This window comes from Wyeomyia smithii, chromosome 1 (genome assembly GCF_029784165.1).
Source record: "Wyeomyia smithii strain HCP4-BCI-WySm-NY-G18 chromosome 1, ASM2978416v1, whole genome shotgun sequence".
NCBI classification, from domain to species: domain Eukaryota; kingdom Metazoa; phylum Arthropoda; class Insecta; order Diptera; family Culicidae; genus Wyeomyia; species Wyeomyia smithii.
The window spans coordinates 73,366,802-73,388,094 of NC_073694.1; the positions used below are offsets into that span (position 1 = coordinate 73,366,802).

A 21,293-nucleotide genomic window follows, 5' to 3' on the forward strand; every position below is an offset into this window, starting at 1 on the left:
TCGATATCTTGTACTGTTCTTGAGTAATTGATTATTTTGATAATTTTTGCTGTCAAATTGTTGGTTATCTACTGTAGATGATTTTGTCATATGAGAAAGTATTGTAGTGACAAGGGGCTGTTCATAAACCACGTGAATTGAGGCATATCTCTTTTTTTTCTCGAAACTAGAAAATAAGTCTTCAGTGTATATAAAAGAATAATTATACTGATTTTTCGTATTCTCCATGTGTTCTGGACCAAATTGGTGTGATATACGAAGAATTTCGATAGTAAAACACCAAAAAATTCAAAATATACTGACAAAATGAAAAACTTTTATGCATATTTTTCTACAAAAACGCAAATTTTCCGCAAACTTTTAACATTGATTCTTGCAGGGTACAAACAGGGCTCTCATGCACACTATCAGGAGGTGTGCTTACACGTGCTTACATTTGATGTCTTTGAAGGTAAAAATTAGGAAATTTCCGAATATATTCAACGTGGCCTGCGATAGACTCTGCATACTCTTCCGGTTTTAGGAAGCTTACATAATAAGTTCTTGATTGTATGCAAACATATCATAACAGCTTCAGTAGGATTTTATATATTCCAAAATGTTTGAAAGAGGTAACTTTGGAGGTGTTTTGCAACATTAACCTTTTTATATATCAAGGTTTCATAGAGAAATTATGAAAATATAGATAAAAAACTACAAAATCACGTGCTTAGCGGGGGCCTAGTGTGGTTGGTAACGTCTCCGCCAACCACGCTCGACGCCTGGGTTCGAATCCCACCGCCGATAAGGTGTCGATGGTTGTGAGGTGGCGTGATCCACTCACAACCAACCCAACTGGTCTAGATTCAATCCTAGCCGACACCGGGAGATTTTCTGAGGCGAAAAATCTCTGGGATCACGCCTTCCATCGCATGAGGAAGTAAAGCCGTTGGCGCCGGTCCGTTAATAAACGGGTCGTGAGTCCTGGGTGTGGAGTCGCCTCCCTGGGCGTCGGTGATTGGCCACAACAGTGGCAAAAACTAGACCGACGGAAAATAAGCGAGAATAAAAAAAAAATTTCCTGTATATGAAAATCGATGCCGTTTACGTTGACCTTGCCAAGGCGTTCGATAAGGTACCCCACCTTCTGTTGGCTACAAAACTACACAAAATGGGACTGCCGAACTGGCTCACGCAGTGGCTGTCGTCGTATCTCAACGAACGCAGCGCGTACGTACGTATCGGCGGAACGCGTTCTTCACCGTTTGCGTTACATTCGGGGGTGCCTCAAGTAAGCCACCTTGGCCCACTTTTATTCATTCTTTTCGTTAATGATTTGGGTTCAACCATACGGTCTCCCAAGTACATGTTTGCCGTCGATCTCAAACTTCTTCGAGTGATTACATCCACTTTAGACTGCTGTGCAATTCAAGCTGATATCGACACTTTGTTGAGCTGGTGTACACTTAACGGAATGGAAGTAAACGTGCGAAAGTGTAACGTTATCTCATTCTGCAGAAAGAGACAAGTTATGATGTTCGACTATAGGATGTCCACTGTCAGCATCAACCGAGTCAACACTGTAAAGGATTTGGGCATCCTCCTCGATGCCAAGTTGAATTTTGCTCAGCATATTTCAGCTACAACCGCAAAAGCATATGCCATATTGGGGTTAATTAAAAGGAACACACAAAAATTTGACGACGTATACTGTTTAAAATCACTCTATTGTTCTCTTGTGCGTAGCATCCTAGAGTATGGAGTGCTTGTGTGGGCTCCTAATAATGCTGTTAAAACCAACCAAATCGAACGAGTGCAGCGTCAGTTCCTTCGTTATGCCCTCCGATTGCTGCCGTGGAATGATCCAGTGCGGCTACCGCACTATGAACAACGCTGCTCTCTCATACATCTACCAACTCTGTCAAGTAGGAGAACCATGCTACAACGTCTCCTAATCTTCGACCTCCTGGAGAATAATGTAGATAGTCCAGAATTACTTAGCCACATTCGATTCAACGTACCACCAAGGCTCACCAGGCGAAGTGATTTTCTCCGGATCGCAAGTCACCGCACTCTGTTTGCACAAACAACCCTTTTGATGTTTGTTGTCGTAATTTTAATAATATTTCGAACTATTATGTTTTTAACTTGTCCAAATCTACATTTAAACTTAGAATGAGTAGTCATTAGAACAGTCTGTACGAATTTTTTTTTTTCGAAGACTTATGAATAAATAAAAAAAATAAAAATAAATTCACATTCTGGTAATATTAGCCACTGCTTTATATGGAGACCGTCTTATGTGTATTGGGCCAAACTAATATGCAAGCAATATTTGATACGCGATATATTAAGGTTCCGTAAGCAGAATTAGTGACGTTAGATAGTTTGAAGCATATCCCTGCTTCAGGAAGGGCCGGCGTGCAAAGAAGAGGCACCATCATTACGAAGTCTCACATGCTTCTAGGTTTTGCGGACGATATCGACATCATTGGTATCAACCGTAGAGCTGTGAAAGAGGCCTTCGGACCTCTCAGGAGGGAAGCTGCGAGAGTAGGGCTCATCATTAACTCTGCCAAAACGAAATACATGGTGGCTGGTAAAGAGCGTGGTAGTCCGACGGATGTTGGTGCTGAGGTGATGTTAGATGGGGAAACTTTTGAACTAGTCGACGAATTTATTTACTTGGGTACATTAGTGACATGTGGCAACGAGGTTAACTGTGAGATAAAAAGGCGGATAGCAGCTGCAAACAGGGTCTTCTACGGGTTGCGTAACCAGCTGAGGTCCCGTAGCTTGCAAACCCGTACTAAACTTGCACTCTACAAAACACTAATTCTTCCCGTGGCCCTCTACGGCCCTGAAGCATGGACGTTGAAGGAGGCCGATCGGCGAGTTCTTGGTGTTTTAGAGCGTAGGGTTTTGCGTTCAATCTTTGACAAACTAGAAAATGATGTTTGGCGTAGACGCATGAACCATGAAGTGTTGCCCATAATCGCATAATTGTAAATATTAATTGTAATTGTAAATAATTTGCAAAATTGGTTGTTCGAGCAAATGACACTTTTATATTTTGACCTTAAATGCATTGTTCCCAATATATTCTTGCAAATAGATACTTCAACTAAACTTAGTATCATGAAGAAAGCATTACTCTACACTATGTATACATTGAATAGTGTAGAGTAATGCTTTCTTCATGATTTATGCCATCACTTTTAAGCTACTTTTAGAATATATCACAAGGGAGACGAAGTTTTTCTTGTATTCAACAAGCATGAGCCGAACATAAGAAACGGATCACCGGTGGTAGGTTACCGGACCAGAATAACTTTCGAGTTCCAAAGGATGCAGATGTGGATTCGGATGGGAGCTTTTTTGACAAAAAAGTTGAAAAGGTTAGGTAGTGTGACAATTATGCGGTTATTTACGCTATGTGACAAAACAACTTGGTATTTTTACCACTTTTTTCGAACAATCATAAGCATATTTTTTCGGATGTAAAAAGTACGTACTATTTTAAGCATTTTTCAATGAAATGCGCGACTTCAATAAAATGTCGAATGTTACAATTATGTGATTACAGGCAGTGAACCAGGTGTACATATCGGCGGAAATAGTAAAGCGGATAAAACACGGCAGGTTGCAGTGGGCTGGCCATGTAGCTAAAATGCCGGAAGAAGCGAAGACTATATTTAGCAGAAACCCCGATAGAGGACGTCGACTTCGAGGTAGGTCCCACACTCGTTGGATGTTTGCTGTCGACGAAGAGGCCCGCGAAATAAATGTTAGGGGAGATTGGAGGATAGCAGCCCAAGACCGAGTGACATGGCGACGTATTCTGGATTCGGCATTGGATCGATAATCGGTCTGTCGCCGTCAAAGTAACGTAAGTAAGCAAAATTCTCGTATCCAGCTGGGATACGAACAACCAAGGGAAGATCGGGTTACCAACCCTGGGAACTTGGTCGTATGCTGACAGGGAAGGAGGGCTCTTTCGAGTTTCCGAGCGTCTGTACTCCAGGTTAGGGGCAGCCGATTACCATCATCGTGCCAACGTAAGACTCTAAACAGTGTTGTACACGATGGTTCTCTGGCGAAACAGGGGGTTGGTCTTACAAGCAGCCACCGTAAAACACTCACAAGTAATGAATGAGGAACAAAGAAATTCGGTCTTGAACATTCGGCACAGACCCATGCGACGAAAACAGACTGACGATTGGAAACTCGGGACGTGGAACTGCCGGTCTCTCAATTTCCAAGCGAGCACACATTAAAATTCCGCAGATTCGACGTCGTAGCGCTGCATGAGATGCGCTGGAAGGACTCAATGGTACGTACGTTCCGGGATGGAAAGCGCTAACGCCGACTCGGACCACTACCTGGGGATGGTTGAGATGCGCCAAAAACTGTCCGTTGTTAACAACATTCGGTACCGACGCCCACCTCGTTCAGATCTTGCGCGACTGGAGCAGCCTAACGTCACCGAAAACTCCGCGCATCCGCTTGAAGTTGCGCAGTCGGAAAAGGACCAGCTGGAGGAAGCTCCTCTCGAAGACTGTTGAAACACCATCAAAACAGTCATCAACAGCGTAGCGGAGAACGTCAACGGGCATGTGGGACGAACTCAATGGAACGAGTGGTTCGATGATGAATGTTGGAAAGTGATGGATGAGGAGAACGCTTCGCGGGCGACTAAGATACGCAATGCAACTCGTCAGAATGTAGAAAGACACAGATAGAAGAAGATGCAGCAAACTCAAATCTTCCGGGAGAAACAGGGCCGCCCGGAAAATGTGAAGTATGCAGAGCTGGAACAGCTACATCATTCTCAAGAATCGCGAAAATTCTACCAGAAACTCAACGCTTCCCGCAGAGGCTTTGTGTATTCTGATGGACGATCATGAGGTGACCGAAAGGTGGAGGCAGCACTTCGACGAACAGTTGAATGGCGCCCAGGCAGAGAACCATGGCGACGGAGAAAGCGATCTCGTCTATGCGACAAACGTAGAAGATCCAACGATAGACGAAGTTCATTATGCCACCAAGCAGCTGAAAAACAATAAGTCAGCTGGGAATGCGAAGGATGGCCACGTAGCGGAGCTCAGATGGACGGAAAAGTTGGTAACCTGTTTGCATCGGCTGTTTGCAAGAATTTGGGATATAGAACAGCTACCGAAGGGGTGGAAGGATATCTGCCCTCTACATAAGAAAGGCGACAAATTGGACTGTGGGAACTATCGTGCGATCACCGTCCTGAATGCCGCCTACAGAGTGCTTTCTCACCGCTAGTCAACAGATTTGTAGGAAGTTATCAGGCCGTCTTCGTAGAAGAACAGTCTACGAGGCATTCCCTGGAAAATAAATAAAAATAAATATTTTTTCAGGATGTCCTCTACGATTTCACTGAAACTTTGCACAGTTTTTTCCAGTTGATAAAGAGGTCATTCTACACTATCAGTTCTTCATGTAGACTCACGACTGCTGTTTCAGAAGGCCTATCCAAAAATATGACTGACGAATAAAATATTTTGTATCAGAAAAACGACTTGTTTGATTGAAATGGTGTCTTCAGCAAAGTTGTAGGTAATAAAATTGCGATTCTAAAAAAAATATATATACCGTAAATTTTTTTTCTTGGCAAAACATTCCAAATTGTCACAAAATCTTAAATATCTTAAAAAGGACCTTTTTAAAAAATCTATTTTTTTTACGCATTGAAAACGACAATATGAACGACTATCTGTCAAAAGGCGCTGTTTTTGTAACATAATCAATCATTTTGATACTGGCCCTATTGAAATCTAATATGCGTAACTCAGCGACGATTCTCGCTATCAGACGGTTGTTTAAATAATACGCGTAGAGAGAGAGCTAGTATCTCTACATGCAGACGACATGACGTACAAATACGAAACGCGTTAGTTAGTTGCGATGACTTGGAATACTTTATCGCTTTCAAGTTTTGGATATTATTAGATTTTAAAAAAGGTACTTTTTGAGATATTTTAGATTTTGTGACAATTTGGAACATTTGGCCCAGAAAAAAAATTTTTTACAGTGTTTTTTTTTAGAATCGCAATTTTATTAGTTACAACTTTGCTGAAGACACCATTTCAATCAAACAAGTCGTTATTTTGAAACAAAATATTTCATTCATCATTCAATATTTCATTCGGAAAGCAGCGAAGATTGGGTTGCCGGTAAATACGTCTAAAACCAAGTATATACTAGCCGGTGGAACCGAAACCGACCGACAACGCCTAAGCAGTAGCATTACGATCGACGGCGATGAGTTCAAGGTAATCGGTGTGTGGCTCACTGGTAACTGAGGACAAACACACGTGCCGTTAGATCCGGTATTATCAGCAAAAGTCGTGCTCCACAAGCAAATACGGTCGAAAAGACTAAGCCCTCGTACGAAGCAGCAACAAACAAAGCATGAACAAACTGTAACGCTCAGAAAAACGGTTGTTCTCTACGGGCATGAAATGTGGACAATGCTTGAGGAGGAGCTGCGAGCGCTTGAGGTTTCGAATGACGGGCAAGATGGGTTGACAAGGTGGAGAGAGAATTCGCGGGGAGTACACGGTGTCCCAGGGATTGGAGAGCGGCAGCCAAAATGACCGAGTGAATTGAATAAACTTTGTGGATCAGGCTATGCCATTATGACGGAATGCCAAATAAATGAAAAAAAAAAAATAAAGATTCGATGTTTAGGACTTGAGACTCGAAATTCGGGATTTAGGATTCAGGAATTAGATTGAGGATTTGGGATTCGGAATTCTGAATTCTGGGATTTAGAATTTAAGATTCAGGATTCAGAATTTGAGATTTTGGATTTAGGATTAAGAGTTTAGAATTGATGATTTAGATTTGGGATTTTAAGGTTAGGGATTTATTATCTCGGATTTGAAGTTTATTGTTTTGAGTTTCGTAGTTTGGATTAGTATTGATGATTGAGGATTTCAGATTATAAATTTTCCATTTAAGTTTTTTTTTCGATATTGCGTTTTATTTTTTAGTTTAAAGTGTTTTGAATTTTGATTTGCAGGACTTAGGATTTAGGATTTTGGTGTTGAGACCTTAGACCTAGGATTTATTAAAAATAATTTTAGATTTGGTATATTGGTTTTAGGCTTAGGGAATTATGGTTCAGAATTTGGAATTGATGATTTAAAGTGTATGACTATAGCTTTCTATGTGGTCCCCGTGGTTCTGTGGTTAGCGATGTCAGTCGGCTAGCTCTCCCACACGGTTGTGATATCGGGTTCGATTCCCGATCAGGTCGAGGAACTTTTCGAGCTGGAAATTTTCTCGACTCAGCACTGGGGCACGGTGTATCGTTGTACTTATCCTACAACATGCAAAATGTTCCGAAAACAATATCGATAACGAATTCTCTCAACTAATCTAGTTGATCGAGACCGCATTAGCCCCCCAGGCTAGCGTGAGATATTGTTGTTGACTATAGCTTTCTGTTTCAGGGTTTGGAGTTTAGTATTATTGATTAATTTATATTCGAAATTTTAGTTTTTGGATTCATCGACTTCAAAGCCTCAAACCAAGCTCAATAAAAATTTACAATATCTGAATGTTCATCTACTAGCATCTTAGACTGCATGCTAATGATGTTTAGCCAGACTGCATTCTTATCGGTATACCTTTTTCTACCGTCAGAATGAAGCTAATAATATAAACCTGTATTCTCTCATCACTTTCATCACTAAGTTTAATATCTGAACCATTAGTTATCAGAGTTGGAGGAATAAAAAAACATGATATTTATTTATTTCTAGGCCTGTTGCTAGCCACTTTCTTCCTATTTTTCGGGTTTTGCAAAATTTTGCATTTCATTTTGATACAAAGTTTAGGGCAAAACCAAATCAGAAATGTTAAAGATATTATGTTAATCTGTTTTGTGTTCTAACTTCGGTTTAACAAGGAAAATCCTTGTTGGCAAGTGTCAACAAATTCTTGGAGCGATATATTTTTTCACTGCACTTTTTATAAAAAGCGCAAGGGTTGAAAATGAACTCAACAGTAGCGCTTCTTCTCAATTTGTGCAGAAAGCCAATCTTTGGCACTACTCTAGCAGAAAAGGGACCGTGAAGTCCTTCGTCGAATCTTATTCTCCAAGGATGCCCGGGTTGTTCGACCAGCACAATTCGTCTTCAATTTCGGATCCAATTATTTTCGCAGCTTCATTTTTCTTCTCAGCATTCAGTACACCTGTTCGCTGTTTGCTTCGTGTTTTAAACCAGAGTCAACAGTTCTATCTGATGGTGGATAAAAATATGAAACCAAGACATTGTTGTAAAAAAATGCCATCGGTGAGAATTCCAAGGTAGCAATCAGGTTGAATATTAATATTCATAGCTGCTGCAAGTTCAGCTGAGAAACAGCGTAAAAGAGCTGCTCAAACTTGAGAAAACGTCTTATGCAAGTTGGAAGGGGTGCAGGGTCCCAACAGAGAAGGAAATATTTGCATGAACAGAACATAAAGATGGACTCTTGTAATTGCTTTTATTATTGCATGACTATCAAGTTTCAGCGCATTTTAAAGCAGGTAAATCACTTACCTTTCACCAGACTAAGCCAGCAGGTAACGAACAGCAGCCCAGCCGATGATAAGCTAATTTTGAGTGACGGGTTCATTGTGGGTGGCTCAACTTTGTACAGACTGCCCACCACTTGGTTTGAAAAACTTTCCGGGCTACACTTTCCTCGATCAACAGCACTCGGGATTGTTGTCTAAGTGAACAGTTGATGGGAAATCTTCACGGATCATGGCCGAAACCGAGCTCGGCTACACTTCAGTTACTTGATTTAATTCTTTCGCACCTCACAATTTTGGTGTATACTTTTGGCAGCACAACACGCGCTGATTCCTGCTGCTCGTTCTCCTCCTTGCCGGGGTCGCTTATCGGATTATGTACTACACTAAATCACTTGCTTGTACCTCCCGCGGGATCATCGATTGGCTAATCGAAATTTATTACTGCTTGATCTCGAACGTAGAGCTGAAAGAAAAAAGAACATATGCTATTATTAGGAAATTGACAGTTGTGGGTGAATCTTAAGGGGGGTTTAAATTCTATGTGTATACAACTTTGAATGTAATTTGAAATTTTGGTGTTCTCGAAACTAAAAAACATTCATTTTCACGTAACCACTTTTTAAACTGCAGCAAACCATGATTCCAGTTAGGCGCCGCAAACATCTTGAGAGTTCTGATCGGGTTTGGCCGTGATTTTCGAGTTGCTATTCCATTCACAGAACAGAGAGGTTATGTCAGTGTGAGAAGGGGATGGCGGTGTCTGGGCGCCCCCTGAGGGGAAGCTTCCAATTAAATTATGTGGTGCCTCTGGCACTACCGGAGGGTGATGGTATCCCGCTGGATTCCGGACTATCCCGTCTTGAGTGATATGTTTTATAGCTCTTGCTACACTTCTCTCGCTTTGATTTATGTGTCACTCACTCACACCGAGTGATGTGGTGGTTCGGTTCTACCAGCTTCGAATGGGACCCTTTTGGTCGTTTATTGTTGTAGATGCCTAACAACAGCAAGCACGGTCCGCTGGACGGAGGAGATTTCGATTGGAAGGATGACTAGCTTTGCTGGGTGTGTACTGAAGTAGATTTCATTGGATTTAATTTGTGCCACTTGGTGCTTTTCTTACAGTAGACATTAATGGGAAGGGGGTTTTCATGGTTCGTGCGTTCATATATTATCGAGAAATCGGTTGCACTCACTAACAGGGTTCGGTATGGTTCTGGACTACAAACCAGTGGGTAGGATTATGCTTTCACTTGAAGATTGCTACTTTACTTTCGAGTGACTTTTCTCATCGCTAGTATAATCATTGTAAACATAAAGATTTTACTAAGTGAGTTAAGAATGCATAAAGCCCTCAATAGTGTGCTGATGATTATCACATTTATTTGTTTGTTGATTACTGGACAATAATTGTGAAATTGGTATTAATTAGGCGAGACTAAAATGGAAAATAGGTTTGTTATACACTGTGGCTTAAAATGCCCCAAGTAGCACTCACTGCAAAACTCCAAGAAATACAACACTATTAAAGGAACACGCTTGTATCATCACAGCAACGTCACAGAGGGAGATTTTTTATGGCAAGTGCACCAGTTATGACAATAGCGCATGAGCGCAATGGTACCAATTATGGCAATACTCCATTTAAACTCCATAGTCCATAACATTGCTACAACTGGTACTCCTCCCTACCTATTCCAAATTTTGCAGCACAGCGCATAACAAACTTCGTTGCGTCGTTACAGTAACAAGTAGGTAGGGTATAACAGCCTTTAATGGACCACTTAGTAGCGTAGCTGCAAATTTTACAACAAAAAGTGTAAATATCTAAACTAAATTAAGTATTTCATTATGTATAAACATGAAGTAACATGTTTATCATCTTTTCTGCATGAAAAACAACTGTATAATACCTCTATTTTCTCATAATAAAAGAAATAAATCATCGCTTCAGTTTCCTTTAATGGGCCACCGTTTCCTTATTTGGATCACAACAATTTCCTAATTTGGGCCAGGTCTAAATAATACATCTCTTCAACCGTAGCTGCCGCTGATGAAACTAACTCTGGCTTACGCACTGAGAGTTCTGCATCTGGATCAACTGTAGACTGCATCCGTTCTTTCGTAATAGGGAATCCTTTACGTGCCATCCGAGTTATCCAGCGAACAAATGAGTCCTCTTCCGCGGCAGTCAATGCAGTTTGTTTACCTTTTCCTGGTTTTCCTGACCACTTGCTGCTTGTACGGAACATTACGGTGGATTGTGGAACCTGCGAGCTTCTCTAGTTGAAACACCACTTTTTATTGCTTGAAGACACTCAATAACAGCTGCTTTAGTATATTTTTTACCAATTTCCTGCGTTTTTTTTCCATTTTAGCAGCAATTTTATACGATTACTTAATCATAACAAATTTATGGTAACTATGGTAACTATGATTCGCAGCGTTATTTCGATGATAGCTCTTGTTCGAAATGAGGCATGCCGGAATAAGGAAAACAGTATTATTTCCATACTTCATTGAGCCACTATTTTTTCAATATTTTAAGTGTTTTTCTAGTAAAATTTATTGCTTATATTTTAAAGACACTCTTATCCTACCCGTTCATCAAAAATCTGATTGTTTTCGCTCGGAAAGTGTGATGTCAGTACAGTTTTTGGTAAAGCTATTTCCTATGAAAACGTCAACAAACCATGGCAAACCAGGTAGCTGTTATTAAAAGACATTTTGTGCAGCTTTAATGAAGAATATTATAGTAAACGTCTGTTGCAACATTTCTAATGAAGAATATTATTAAAGTTGTCAAAGCATAAATCAAAATAAGTATATTTATAAAGTGTAATTTGGTGTAGAAGTTCGGGTGGTCCACTAAAGGAAGTGGTATATATTAAGCAGATCTACCCTACGCGGCGATCTATCGGTATAATAACAAAACGCAAATAGTCTGTCTGATTTGGGTTAATTTTTCCCAGTGTGCATTGTTTTGAACTTTTGTTGTAATTTATACAATTGATCGAGATGATGTGAATTTTAAGGCTTTGGTAAAAACGAGCAAACTTCAAGAGAATATTCTCAATAACATTTTTGGTTTGCAGAAAAAGATAAAAGTAAAGTTTCAATAAACAGTTTTCCGAATATTATTATATTGGGTGGAAATCGGCCATTTTTGGCTGTTTTCCAGACACCGGAAGTTTCCATCTTACAATCCAAAATGTTGCCTGAGGTGGTTTATGAAACTTACCACTAAAAACATTCACCCGCCAAATATTCATTTGCTTGGTTTGTTCTTGAGTTGTGCAGAAATTTATGTTTCATTTGTATCGGACCCCTCCTTTCCAGAAGAGGAAGGGGTCTCAAACTATCATATGAACCTTTATAGGCACCAAAACCCTACATACAAATTTTCACGTCGATCGGTTCGGTAGTTTTCGAGCCTGTATGAATCAAACAGACTGACAGACTGACAGACAGATCGAACTACCATTTTATATGTATAGATTACAACATCAATATTTTAGAACCTAAAGAGTTAATATACGTTTATTGGATTGAAGCGTTCATGTAAATCTATTTTTACAAATTAAAGTTTGAATGAGAAAGGCTGGGTCTGACCGCTAGGTGGATTAATTTAGGTTTTTTAATGAAAAAAAAATCAAAAAATGAATTACCTTTAAACTAAAAAAACAATTCGGGGCAAAATAAAAAATTTGGAGGGTGGCAAAAATATTAAGGCGCTTCTTGAACTGTCAACAACGAAAAATGGAGAGAAATAGAGAGAGATATGAAGGCAGTGAGAGAGATAGACAGAGATAAAAATAAAGAGATAAAGAGAGAGATAGAAGTAGAGATAGAAGTAGAGATAGGGGGAGAGAGATAGAGAGAGAAATATAGAGAGATAGAGAGAGTGAGACAGAGAGACTTAGGGAGAGTGAGAGATAAAGAGAGAGAAATAGATAAAGTGAGAGATAGAGAGAGATAGAGGAAAAATGATAGAGAGAGATAGAAGATGCAGAAAAAGGGAGAGAAAAAGAGAGATAGAGATAGAAATAGAGATAGAAAGATAGAGAGAGATAGGGATATAGAAAGAGAGAAAGAGGGAGATAAAAACGGATAGATGGAGAAAGATAGAGATTGTTACGCAAAGACAGAGAGAAACAGCAAGATATAGAGGGATAGAGAAAGAAATAAGAAGATATCTAAAGAGATAGAGATGGAGATAAAGAAAGTGATACAGAGAGTGACAGAGAGAGAAGCACTATCAGTAAGAAACAAAAAAAAATGAAAAAATAAATACATGTACAAATAATGAACTCAAGGAGGAAAGATTATTCTGTTGCAATTGCTATGCTCCGCCAAGTTGGTCTATAGAAAAGTTTACCCAGATTGTCGTCCTGATATCTTTGGAGCTTACGGGACTATAGCCGTGGGTAGTAGCAGGCGAATTCGACACACGGACTGTCGAGTGGGAAGAGGCGGTACGATTCAGAGGGGCTAGATCTTGTTAGTAGCTTTGGCAAAGCTCAACTTAGATCTGGCCCACGTTGGAATTAAGTATACATTCAGCAGGAATGGCACGTAGTCGATCATCGACGTGACGTTCTTCAGCCCAGGACTGTTCATGAACAGCGACGCAAGGCGGCAAGCGATGCTAACAATCCAACCGTCCTTGGATGGAATTTCGATGCCGAGGTATTCGAAAAGACAATGAGCGCGAGGGTGCAGTTGGTTCCACCGGAGTGCTGACCAATTATTTGCCAAATTATCGCGGGTATGCGACGACACCATGCCTAGGACTCACCGACCTAGGAATGGTAGGTCACCGGTATACTGGTGGACAGACCCGATAGTGGACCTCCGCAGCGTGTGGCTCCGTGTAAGATGGATGTAAGATGGCGCGTACCGACCAAGCAGCAGTCGGATGTGAAAGATCGTCGCTTAGAGTGCGGTAAGGCGAGTATAAGGGCTTGCTTCGGGTGCAAATACAATCCGTGAGGTGGCCAAACCTAACGGCGGGTTGGCGCCTGCGGAGGAATCACCTACCTGCTACAGCATATCATTGAGGGGCTCTTTCCGAGCTATGAGCCAAGTCCTTAATCTCCATTTACCGAGTCTCACGTCCGACATTCCAGTCAGGACTGATAAAAAACATTTTCACTACCGGAATTTTGCGTAAACTACAACCAATCTTTTTCAATTTTTACTTCCAACGAACGCAACACCCTTTCAAATACACTAGATTTTCATACCTGAGCTGTCGAAAATATTGATAAATAAAAATTGCCGTTGAAATAATTCACACGTATCGTTCACGGTCACGCAATAAAATTTTCTGAAAATCCTAAAAAATTAAACAATTTTCACCGTTCATGACTGACGGATGACTTGACTTTCTTTTTTCACGGATAATGAAATAACGGAGAAAGGGAAAATAAACATTGCATGAAAGCGATATATATCTTTCTGAAGGTAAAAAGGAGCACTAACGTTTATTGTGGCTTTCTTTCACTTTCATGCAAAAGCGCTGAAAAGTACTAGCCCTGGTTCCATTATCTCAGACACAGACTAGAGATGGACTGCTAAGCTGGCGGACATTCAATCCGTGAGCGACGGCAGTCGTGCCGAGGCACAGTGGCAGGTCTCTAAACAAAAGTAGAAAAAAGCCTAAAAGTTTTTTTTAAATGATTGGAAATTACAATATTACAATTTTGGGGTGGTGAACTCGACACACGGACTGTCGAATTCGACACACGGACTGTCGAGTGGGAAGAGGCGGTACGATTCAGAGGGGCTAGATCTTGTTAGTAGCTTTGGCAAAGCTCAACTTAGATCTGGCCCACGTTGGAATTAAGTATACATTCAGCAGGAATGGCACGTAGTCGATCATCGACGTGACGTTCTTCAGCCCAGGACTGTTCATGAACAGCGACGCAAGGCGGCAAGCGATGCTAACAATCCAACCGTCCTTGGATGGAATTTCGATGCCGAGGTATTCGAAAAGACAATGAGCGCGAGGGTGCAGTTGGTTCCACCGGAGTGCTGACCAATTATTTGCCAAATTATCGCGGGTATGCGACGACACCATGCCTAGGACTCACCGACCTAGGAATGGTAGGTCACCGGTATACTGGTGGACAGACCCGATAGTGGACCTCCGCAGCGTGTGGCTCCGTGTAAGATGGATGTAAGATGGCGCGTACCGACCAAGCAGCAGTCGGATGTGAAAGATCGTCGCTTAGAGTGCGGTAAGGCGAGTATAAGGGCTTGCTTCGGGTGCAAATACAATCCGTGAGGTGGCCAAACCTAACGGCGGGTTGGCGCCTGCGGAGGAATCACCTACCTGCTACAGCATATCATTGAGGGGCTCTTTCCGAGCTATGAGCCAAGTCCTTAATCTCCATTTACCGAGTCTCACGTCCGACATTCCAGTCAGGACTGATAAAAAACATTTTCACTACCGGAATTTTGCGTAAACTACAACCAATCTTTTTCAATTTTTACTTCCAACGAACGCAACACCCTTTCAAATACACTAGATTTTCATACCTGAGCTGTCGAAAATATTGATAAATAAAAATTGCCGTTGAAATAATTCACACGTATCGTTCACGGTCACGCAATAAAATTTTCTGAAAATCCTAAAAAATTAAACAATTTTCACCGTTCATGACTGACGGATGACTTGACTTTCTTTTTTCACGGATAATGAAATAACGGAGAAAGGGAAAATAAACATTGCATGAAAGCGATATATATCTTTCTGAAGGTAAAAAGGAGCACTAACGTTTATTGTGGCTTTCTTTCACTTTCATGCAAAAGCGCTGAAAAGTACTAGCCCTGGTTCCATTATCTCAGACACAGACTAGAGATGGACTGCTAAGCTGGCGGACATTCAATCCGTGAGCGACGGCAGTCGTGCCGAGGCACAGTGGCAGGTCTCTAAACAAAAGTAGAAAAAAGCCTAAAAGTTTTTTTTAAATGATTGGAAATTACAATATTACAATTTTGGGGTGGTGAACTCATTTCTGATGTTAGAAAACGTGGAAAATAGCAATTTACACACCTGGAGTACCTTTTTAATGATCAGACTTTGTTTTTTCTAATCATGCTTAAAATTTTAATAGGGGAACCACTCTTATATTCATCTCATCACCTATATTCATTAAGGGTGGTTGCCTTACTAGTTCTTCATCGAAAAGCTTTGGAATCGTATTTTTTTGTTTGGTTCTTTGGGTACTCTTTTATGAATTAGGGTGGTGCAAAAATCGTCATAACTCAATTTATTTTATTTTGAAAAATTTTCAGCTTTTAAGCCGTTTTACCAATTAAAGATCTTTCTACGACAAGTAATTATTAGATCGTACGGTAGTTTATTTCAACGTCATTGGAAATATAAAAGAGGATATTTTTTTCTCATCAATTCAATCTATCCTTTCTTTATATTTCTTGGAGTACTAAAAGTGGTTTATAAATTGATATAAAAAAGGAAGTATACTACCTAGTCAATCATTTTGTTTAATTATACGAAACTGAATATTTTACAACTGACCACCATAGAGCGAGGGCCCAGCGTTGTTGATAACGTCTCCGCCAACCACGCTCGACGCCTGAGTTCGAATCCCATTGCCGACATGGGTGTCGATGGTTGTGGGGTGGCGTGAACCAACCCAACTGGTCTAGATTCAAGCCTAGCCGACACCGGGAGCTTTTCTGGGGCGAAAAAATCTCTAGGATCACGCCTTCCATCGCATGAGGAAGTAAAGCCGTTGGCGCCGTTAGAGTCCTGGGTGGAGTCGTCTCCCCGGGCGTCGGTGATTGGCACAACAACAGTGGCGGAACTAGACCGACGGAAGATAAGCGAGAATAAGAAAAACTGATCGCCATACGTCTCCATAGTTTATTTTCAAAATAACTTCCTATTAGCAACGATATGCAAGACGGGGCCCAAAAATCTGAAAAGTACAATTCATTTTCCATTGATTGTTGGTTATTCGATCGTTCCAAACTGTTTCCCAGGGTTGTATCGTAGAAATGAAATTGGAAATACATACATGTTTTTTGGCTTCCCTGCAAAATGTTGTAAATGTAATCTTGAAAATCAGGAAAAAAGTACACAAATTTCCCTTCAAAATGAAACTTGTTGAATCAAAATCGGATCAAAACTGCGGGAGTTACAGGTGTTTAATGTTAAGCTAAGAAATTGTGATTTCAAACATGAAAATTATCGAAATTGCCTGGCAACATTCAAAGTGCGATTAAAAATCGATATCTCAACTGAACTTTGGGAAAAGGTCATTTACAGTTTGAGAATCTTCGGAGAAATACAAAACATCGAAAATATTGACATGAAAAATCGAGGTTTTTTCGGCCTCCGACCACTGTGCGAGGTTGAGAGGGAGGCAAAGGTTGCGAATGAGGAACTCGTCGTGATCGTCAACTCCTCAAAGGATAGCAAGGCACCGGGATCGGATCGAATCCCGAACTTAGCCTTCAAGATGGCTATAAAAGTAGCCCCGGGTTGATCTGAGCAGTCATGCAGAGGGATGGGACACGAGGCATATGGACGCTAGGCATATGAATGTTAGGCATAGTATGCTAGGCATACAGACGCGAGGCATAATGGATGTGAGGCATAATGGATACGAGGCATACTGCCACAAGGCATAACGGACGCGAGGCCGAATGGACGCGAGGCCGAATGGACGCGAGGCCGAATGGACGCGAGGCCGAATGGACGCAAAGCCGAATGGACGTAAGGCCGAATAGACGCAAGGACGAATGAACGCGAGGCCGAATGCGATGTTGTACGATCGCATGAGATCCAATTATGTAGTTCAGGTGTAAATATATTCCTAAAGAGTTTAAGTAGGGTATAATATTTTTCTTGAAATCATGCGGCGAAGACGCATAAACGAGGGCAAGGAAACGAGGCGGCACTAAGCCGTCGTGGTTTCCGCTGTCCGAGCCGGCCGCCGACCCGCCGTCGGAAGCGGCGGCCTCTAGCACCCAAACGACTGATCTACTGGTTTGCTAGGTCTACTCAAACAGAGTTTCCTTCCATTAGTTAAGTCCGAACGAGCGGTAGCGAGTAAAGACAGTATTCGCTCGAACAGCGAGTCGGCTGAAGGCCACGAATGTATTGCTTACCAAATGACACTTTGAAGCGAAATACATGTTATTGAAAGAAGTTCATTAAGCAGACAGTATGTGAAGTAGAGTGAGCGAAAAATAAGCGAACTGGAAATATGATACAGATTTGGAAAAATATACCGCAAATCTGTATCATCATTCTGTGCCAAACACGCATCAGTATCGGACGTGTGATCGGTAATCGCTCCGATAGAATATAAAACAAAAGACGTGTGAACAAGTGTTGGCATTGTTTGCCTGGTCGAGTGAAATAAATCCGGGTTCAAGGTCGCGCCTTTGTGCAACTGTTTCGCATCGTGACTACCAGCTGGTGCGTAAGCCGATTTGGCTGCTGGCTGAATTGTGCTACAGCAGTGGACGAGACACAAAAGAGGAAAAAGAAGAAGCCATCAGTTGACAGTGAGTTGTATCGCTGTGTGGAGTGATCTCACACCTGGCTCGCTGCTGGTGGCTGTTTGGTGCTGCTGGCTGTAACGGCTGCAACTTCGAACGATCGGACAACCAACCTTACTGAAAGGGAGAAGTAAAAAGGTACGTGCTCTTGTCGGCGCTAGTGCGCTAGACTTAGCGGGATGGATGTAGATCCCTCGCCTCCCGCGCCACCATCCCCGAACCCCTCTGACCCTGACCCTTCTGTTACCCCCTCCCCTGTTCATTCTTCAGTCCCCCCTCGCCCCAGGCTTTACCCAGACGGAGCCCAGGGCAGCTATACTGTCTATTTTCGGCCAAAGGCGGGACCGAAATCGACACAGTTGAACCTCTTGCAGATCTCTAAAGACCTGACGAAGGAGTACAAGGGCGTGACCGAAATTTCCAAGGTCCGGCCTAACAAGCTCCTTGTCGTGGTCAGTAACCTGAAAGAGGCCAACGATATAGCTTGCTCTGAGCTCTTCACACGCGAGTATCGCGTTTACATACCCGCACGAGACGTGGAGATCGACGGTGTCATAACCGATTCGAGTCTGTCCGTTGAGTGTATACTGGCAAGTGCCATAGGGTGCTTTAAAAACAAAACCTGTCCCGATGTAAAGGTGCTCGACTGCAAGCAATTGCGGTCAGCATCGATCATCGGTGGCAAAACAGTATACACCCCGTCAGACTCGTTTCGAGCTTACGGGACTATAGCCGTGGGTAGTAGCAGGCGAATTCGACACACGGACTGTCGAGTGGGAAGAGGCGGTACGATTCAGAGGGGCTAGATCTTGTTAGTAGCTTTGGCAAAGCTCAACTTAGATCTGGCCCACGTTGGAATTAAGTATACATTCAGCAGGAATGGCACGTAGTCGATCATCGACGTGACGTTCTTCAGCCCAGGACTGTTCATGAACAGCGACGCAAGGCGGCAAGCGATGCTAACAATCCAACCGTCCTTGGATGGAATTTCGATGCCGAGGTATTCGAAAAGACAATGAGCGCGAGGGTGCAGTTGGTTCCACCGGAGTGCTGACCAATTATTTGCCAAATTATCGCGGGTATGCGACGACACCATGCCTAGGACTCACCGACCTAGGAATGGTAGGTCACCGGTATACTGGTGGACAGACCCGATAGTGGACCTCCGCAGCGTGTGGCTCCGTGTAAGATGGATGTAAGATGGCGCGTACCGACCAAGCAGCAGTCGGATGTGAAAGATCGTCGCTTAGAGTGCGGTAAGGCGAGTATAAGGGCTTGCTTCGGGTGCAAATACAATCCGTGAGGTGGCCAAACCTAACGGCGGGTTGGCGCCTGCGGAGGAATCACCTACCTGCTACAGCATATCATTGAGGGGCTCTTTCCGAGCTATGAGCCAAGTCCTTAATCTCCATTTACCGAGTCTCACGTCCGACATTCCAGTCAGGACTGATAAAAAACATTTTCACTACCGGAATTTTGCGTAAACTACAACCAATCTTTTTCAATTTTTACTTCCAACGAACGCAACACCCTTTCAAATACACTAGATTTTCATACCTGAGCTGTCGAAAATATTGATAAATAAAAATTGCCGTTGAAATAATTCACACGTATCGTTCACGGTCACGCAATAAAATTTTCTGAAAATCCTAAAAAATTAAACAATTTTCACCGTTCATGACTGACGGATGACTTGACTTTCTTTTTTCACGGATAATGAAATAACGGAGAAAGGGAAAATAAACATTGCATGAAAGCGATATATATCTTTCTGAAGGTAAAAAGGAGCACTAACGTTTATTGTGGCTTTCTTTCACTTTCATGCAAAAGCGCTGAAAAGTACTAGCCCTGGTTCCATTATCTCAGACACAGACTAGAGATGGACTGCTAAGCTGGCGGACATTCAATCCGTGAGCGACGGCAGTCGTGCCGAGGCACAGTGGCAGGTCTCTAAACAAAAGTAGAAAAAAGCCTAAAAGTTTTTTTTAAATGATTGGAAATTACAATATTACAATTTTGGGGTGGTGAACTCATTTCTGATGTTAGAAAACGTGGAAAATAGCAATTTACACACCTGGAGTACCTTTTTAATGATCAGACTTTGTTTTTTTCTAATCATGCTTAAAATTTTAATAGGGGAACCACTCTTATATTCATCTCATCACCTATATTCATTAAGGGTGGTTGCCTTACTAGTTCTTCATCGAAAAGCTTTGGAATCGTATTTTTTTGTTTGGTTCTTTGGGTACTCTTTTATGAATTAGGGTGGTGCAAAAATCGTCATAACTCAATTTATTTTATTTTGAAAAATTTTCAGCTTTTAAGCCGTTTTACCAATTAAAGATCTTTCTACGACAAGTAATTATTAGATCGTACGGTAGTTTATTTCAACGTCATTGGAAATATAAAAGAGGATATTTTTTTCTCATCAATTCAATCTATCCTTTCTTTATATTTCTTGGAGTACTAAAAGTGGTTTATAAATTGATATAAAAAAGGAAGTATACTACCTAGTCAATCATTTTGTTTAATTATACGAAACTGAATATTTTACAACTGACCACCATAGAGCGAGGGCCCAGCGTTGTTGATAACGTCTCCGCCAACCACGCTCGACGCCTGAGTTCGAATCCCATTGCCGACATGGGTGTCGATGGTTGTGGGGTGGCGTGAACCAACCCAACTGGTCTAGATTCAAGCCTAGCCGACACCGGGAGCTTTTCTGGGGCGAAAAAATCTCTAGGATCACGCCTTCCATCGCATGAGGAAGTAAAGCCGTTGGCGCCGTTAGAGTCCTGGGTGGAGTCGTCTCCCCGGGCGTCGGTGATTGGCACAACAACAGTGGCGGAACTAGACCGACGGAAGATAAGCGAGAATAAGAAAAACTGATCGCCATACGTCTCCATAGTTTATTTTCAAAATAACTTCCTATTAGCAACGATATGCAAGACGGGGCCCAAAAATCTGAAAAGTACAATTCATTTTCCATTGATTGTTGGTTATTCGATCGTTCCAAACTGTTTCCCAGGGTTGTATCGTAGAAATGAAATTGGAAATACATACATGTTTTTTGGCTTCCCTGCAAAATGTTGTAAATGTAATCTTGAAAATCAGGAAAAAAGTACACAAATTTCCCTTCAAAATGAAACTTGTTGAATCAAAATCGGATCAAAACTGCGGGAGTTACAGGTGTTTAATGTTAAGCTAAGAAATT

General features: G+C 41.7%; 1 protein-coding gene across 3 annotated transcripts in view; it reads right to left on the reverse strand.

The window, feature by feature from the left end:
* Positions 1-21,293, reverse strand: part of LOC129723123 (lachesin) — a 323,877-nt gene that overhangs the window by 245,615 nt on the left and 56,969 nt on the right. For all 3 annotated transcript variants that reach the window (XM_055677125.1, XM_055677109.1, XM_055677117.1), the window contains one exon: positions 8,562-9,002. In XM_055677125.1, coding sequence (XP_055533100.1) covers positions 8,562-8,637 — 76 coding nt within the window. In that variant the 5' untranslated portion in view covers positions 8,638-9,002. The remainder of the gene's footprint in view (positions 1-8,561; positions 9,003-21,293) is intronic.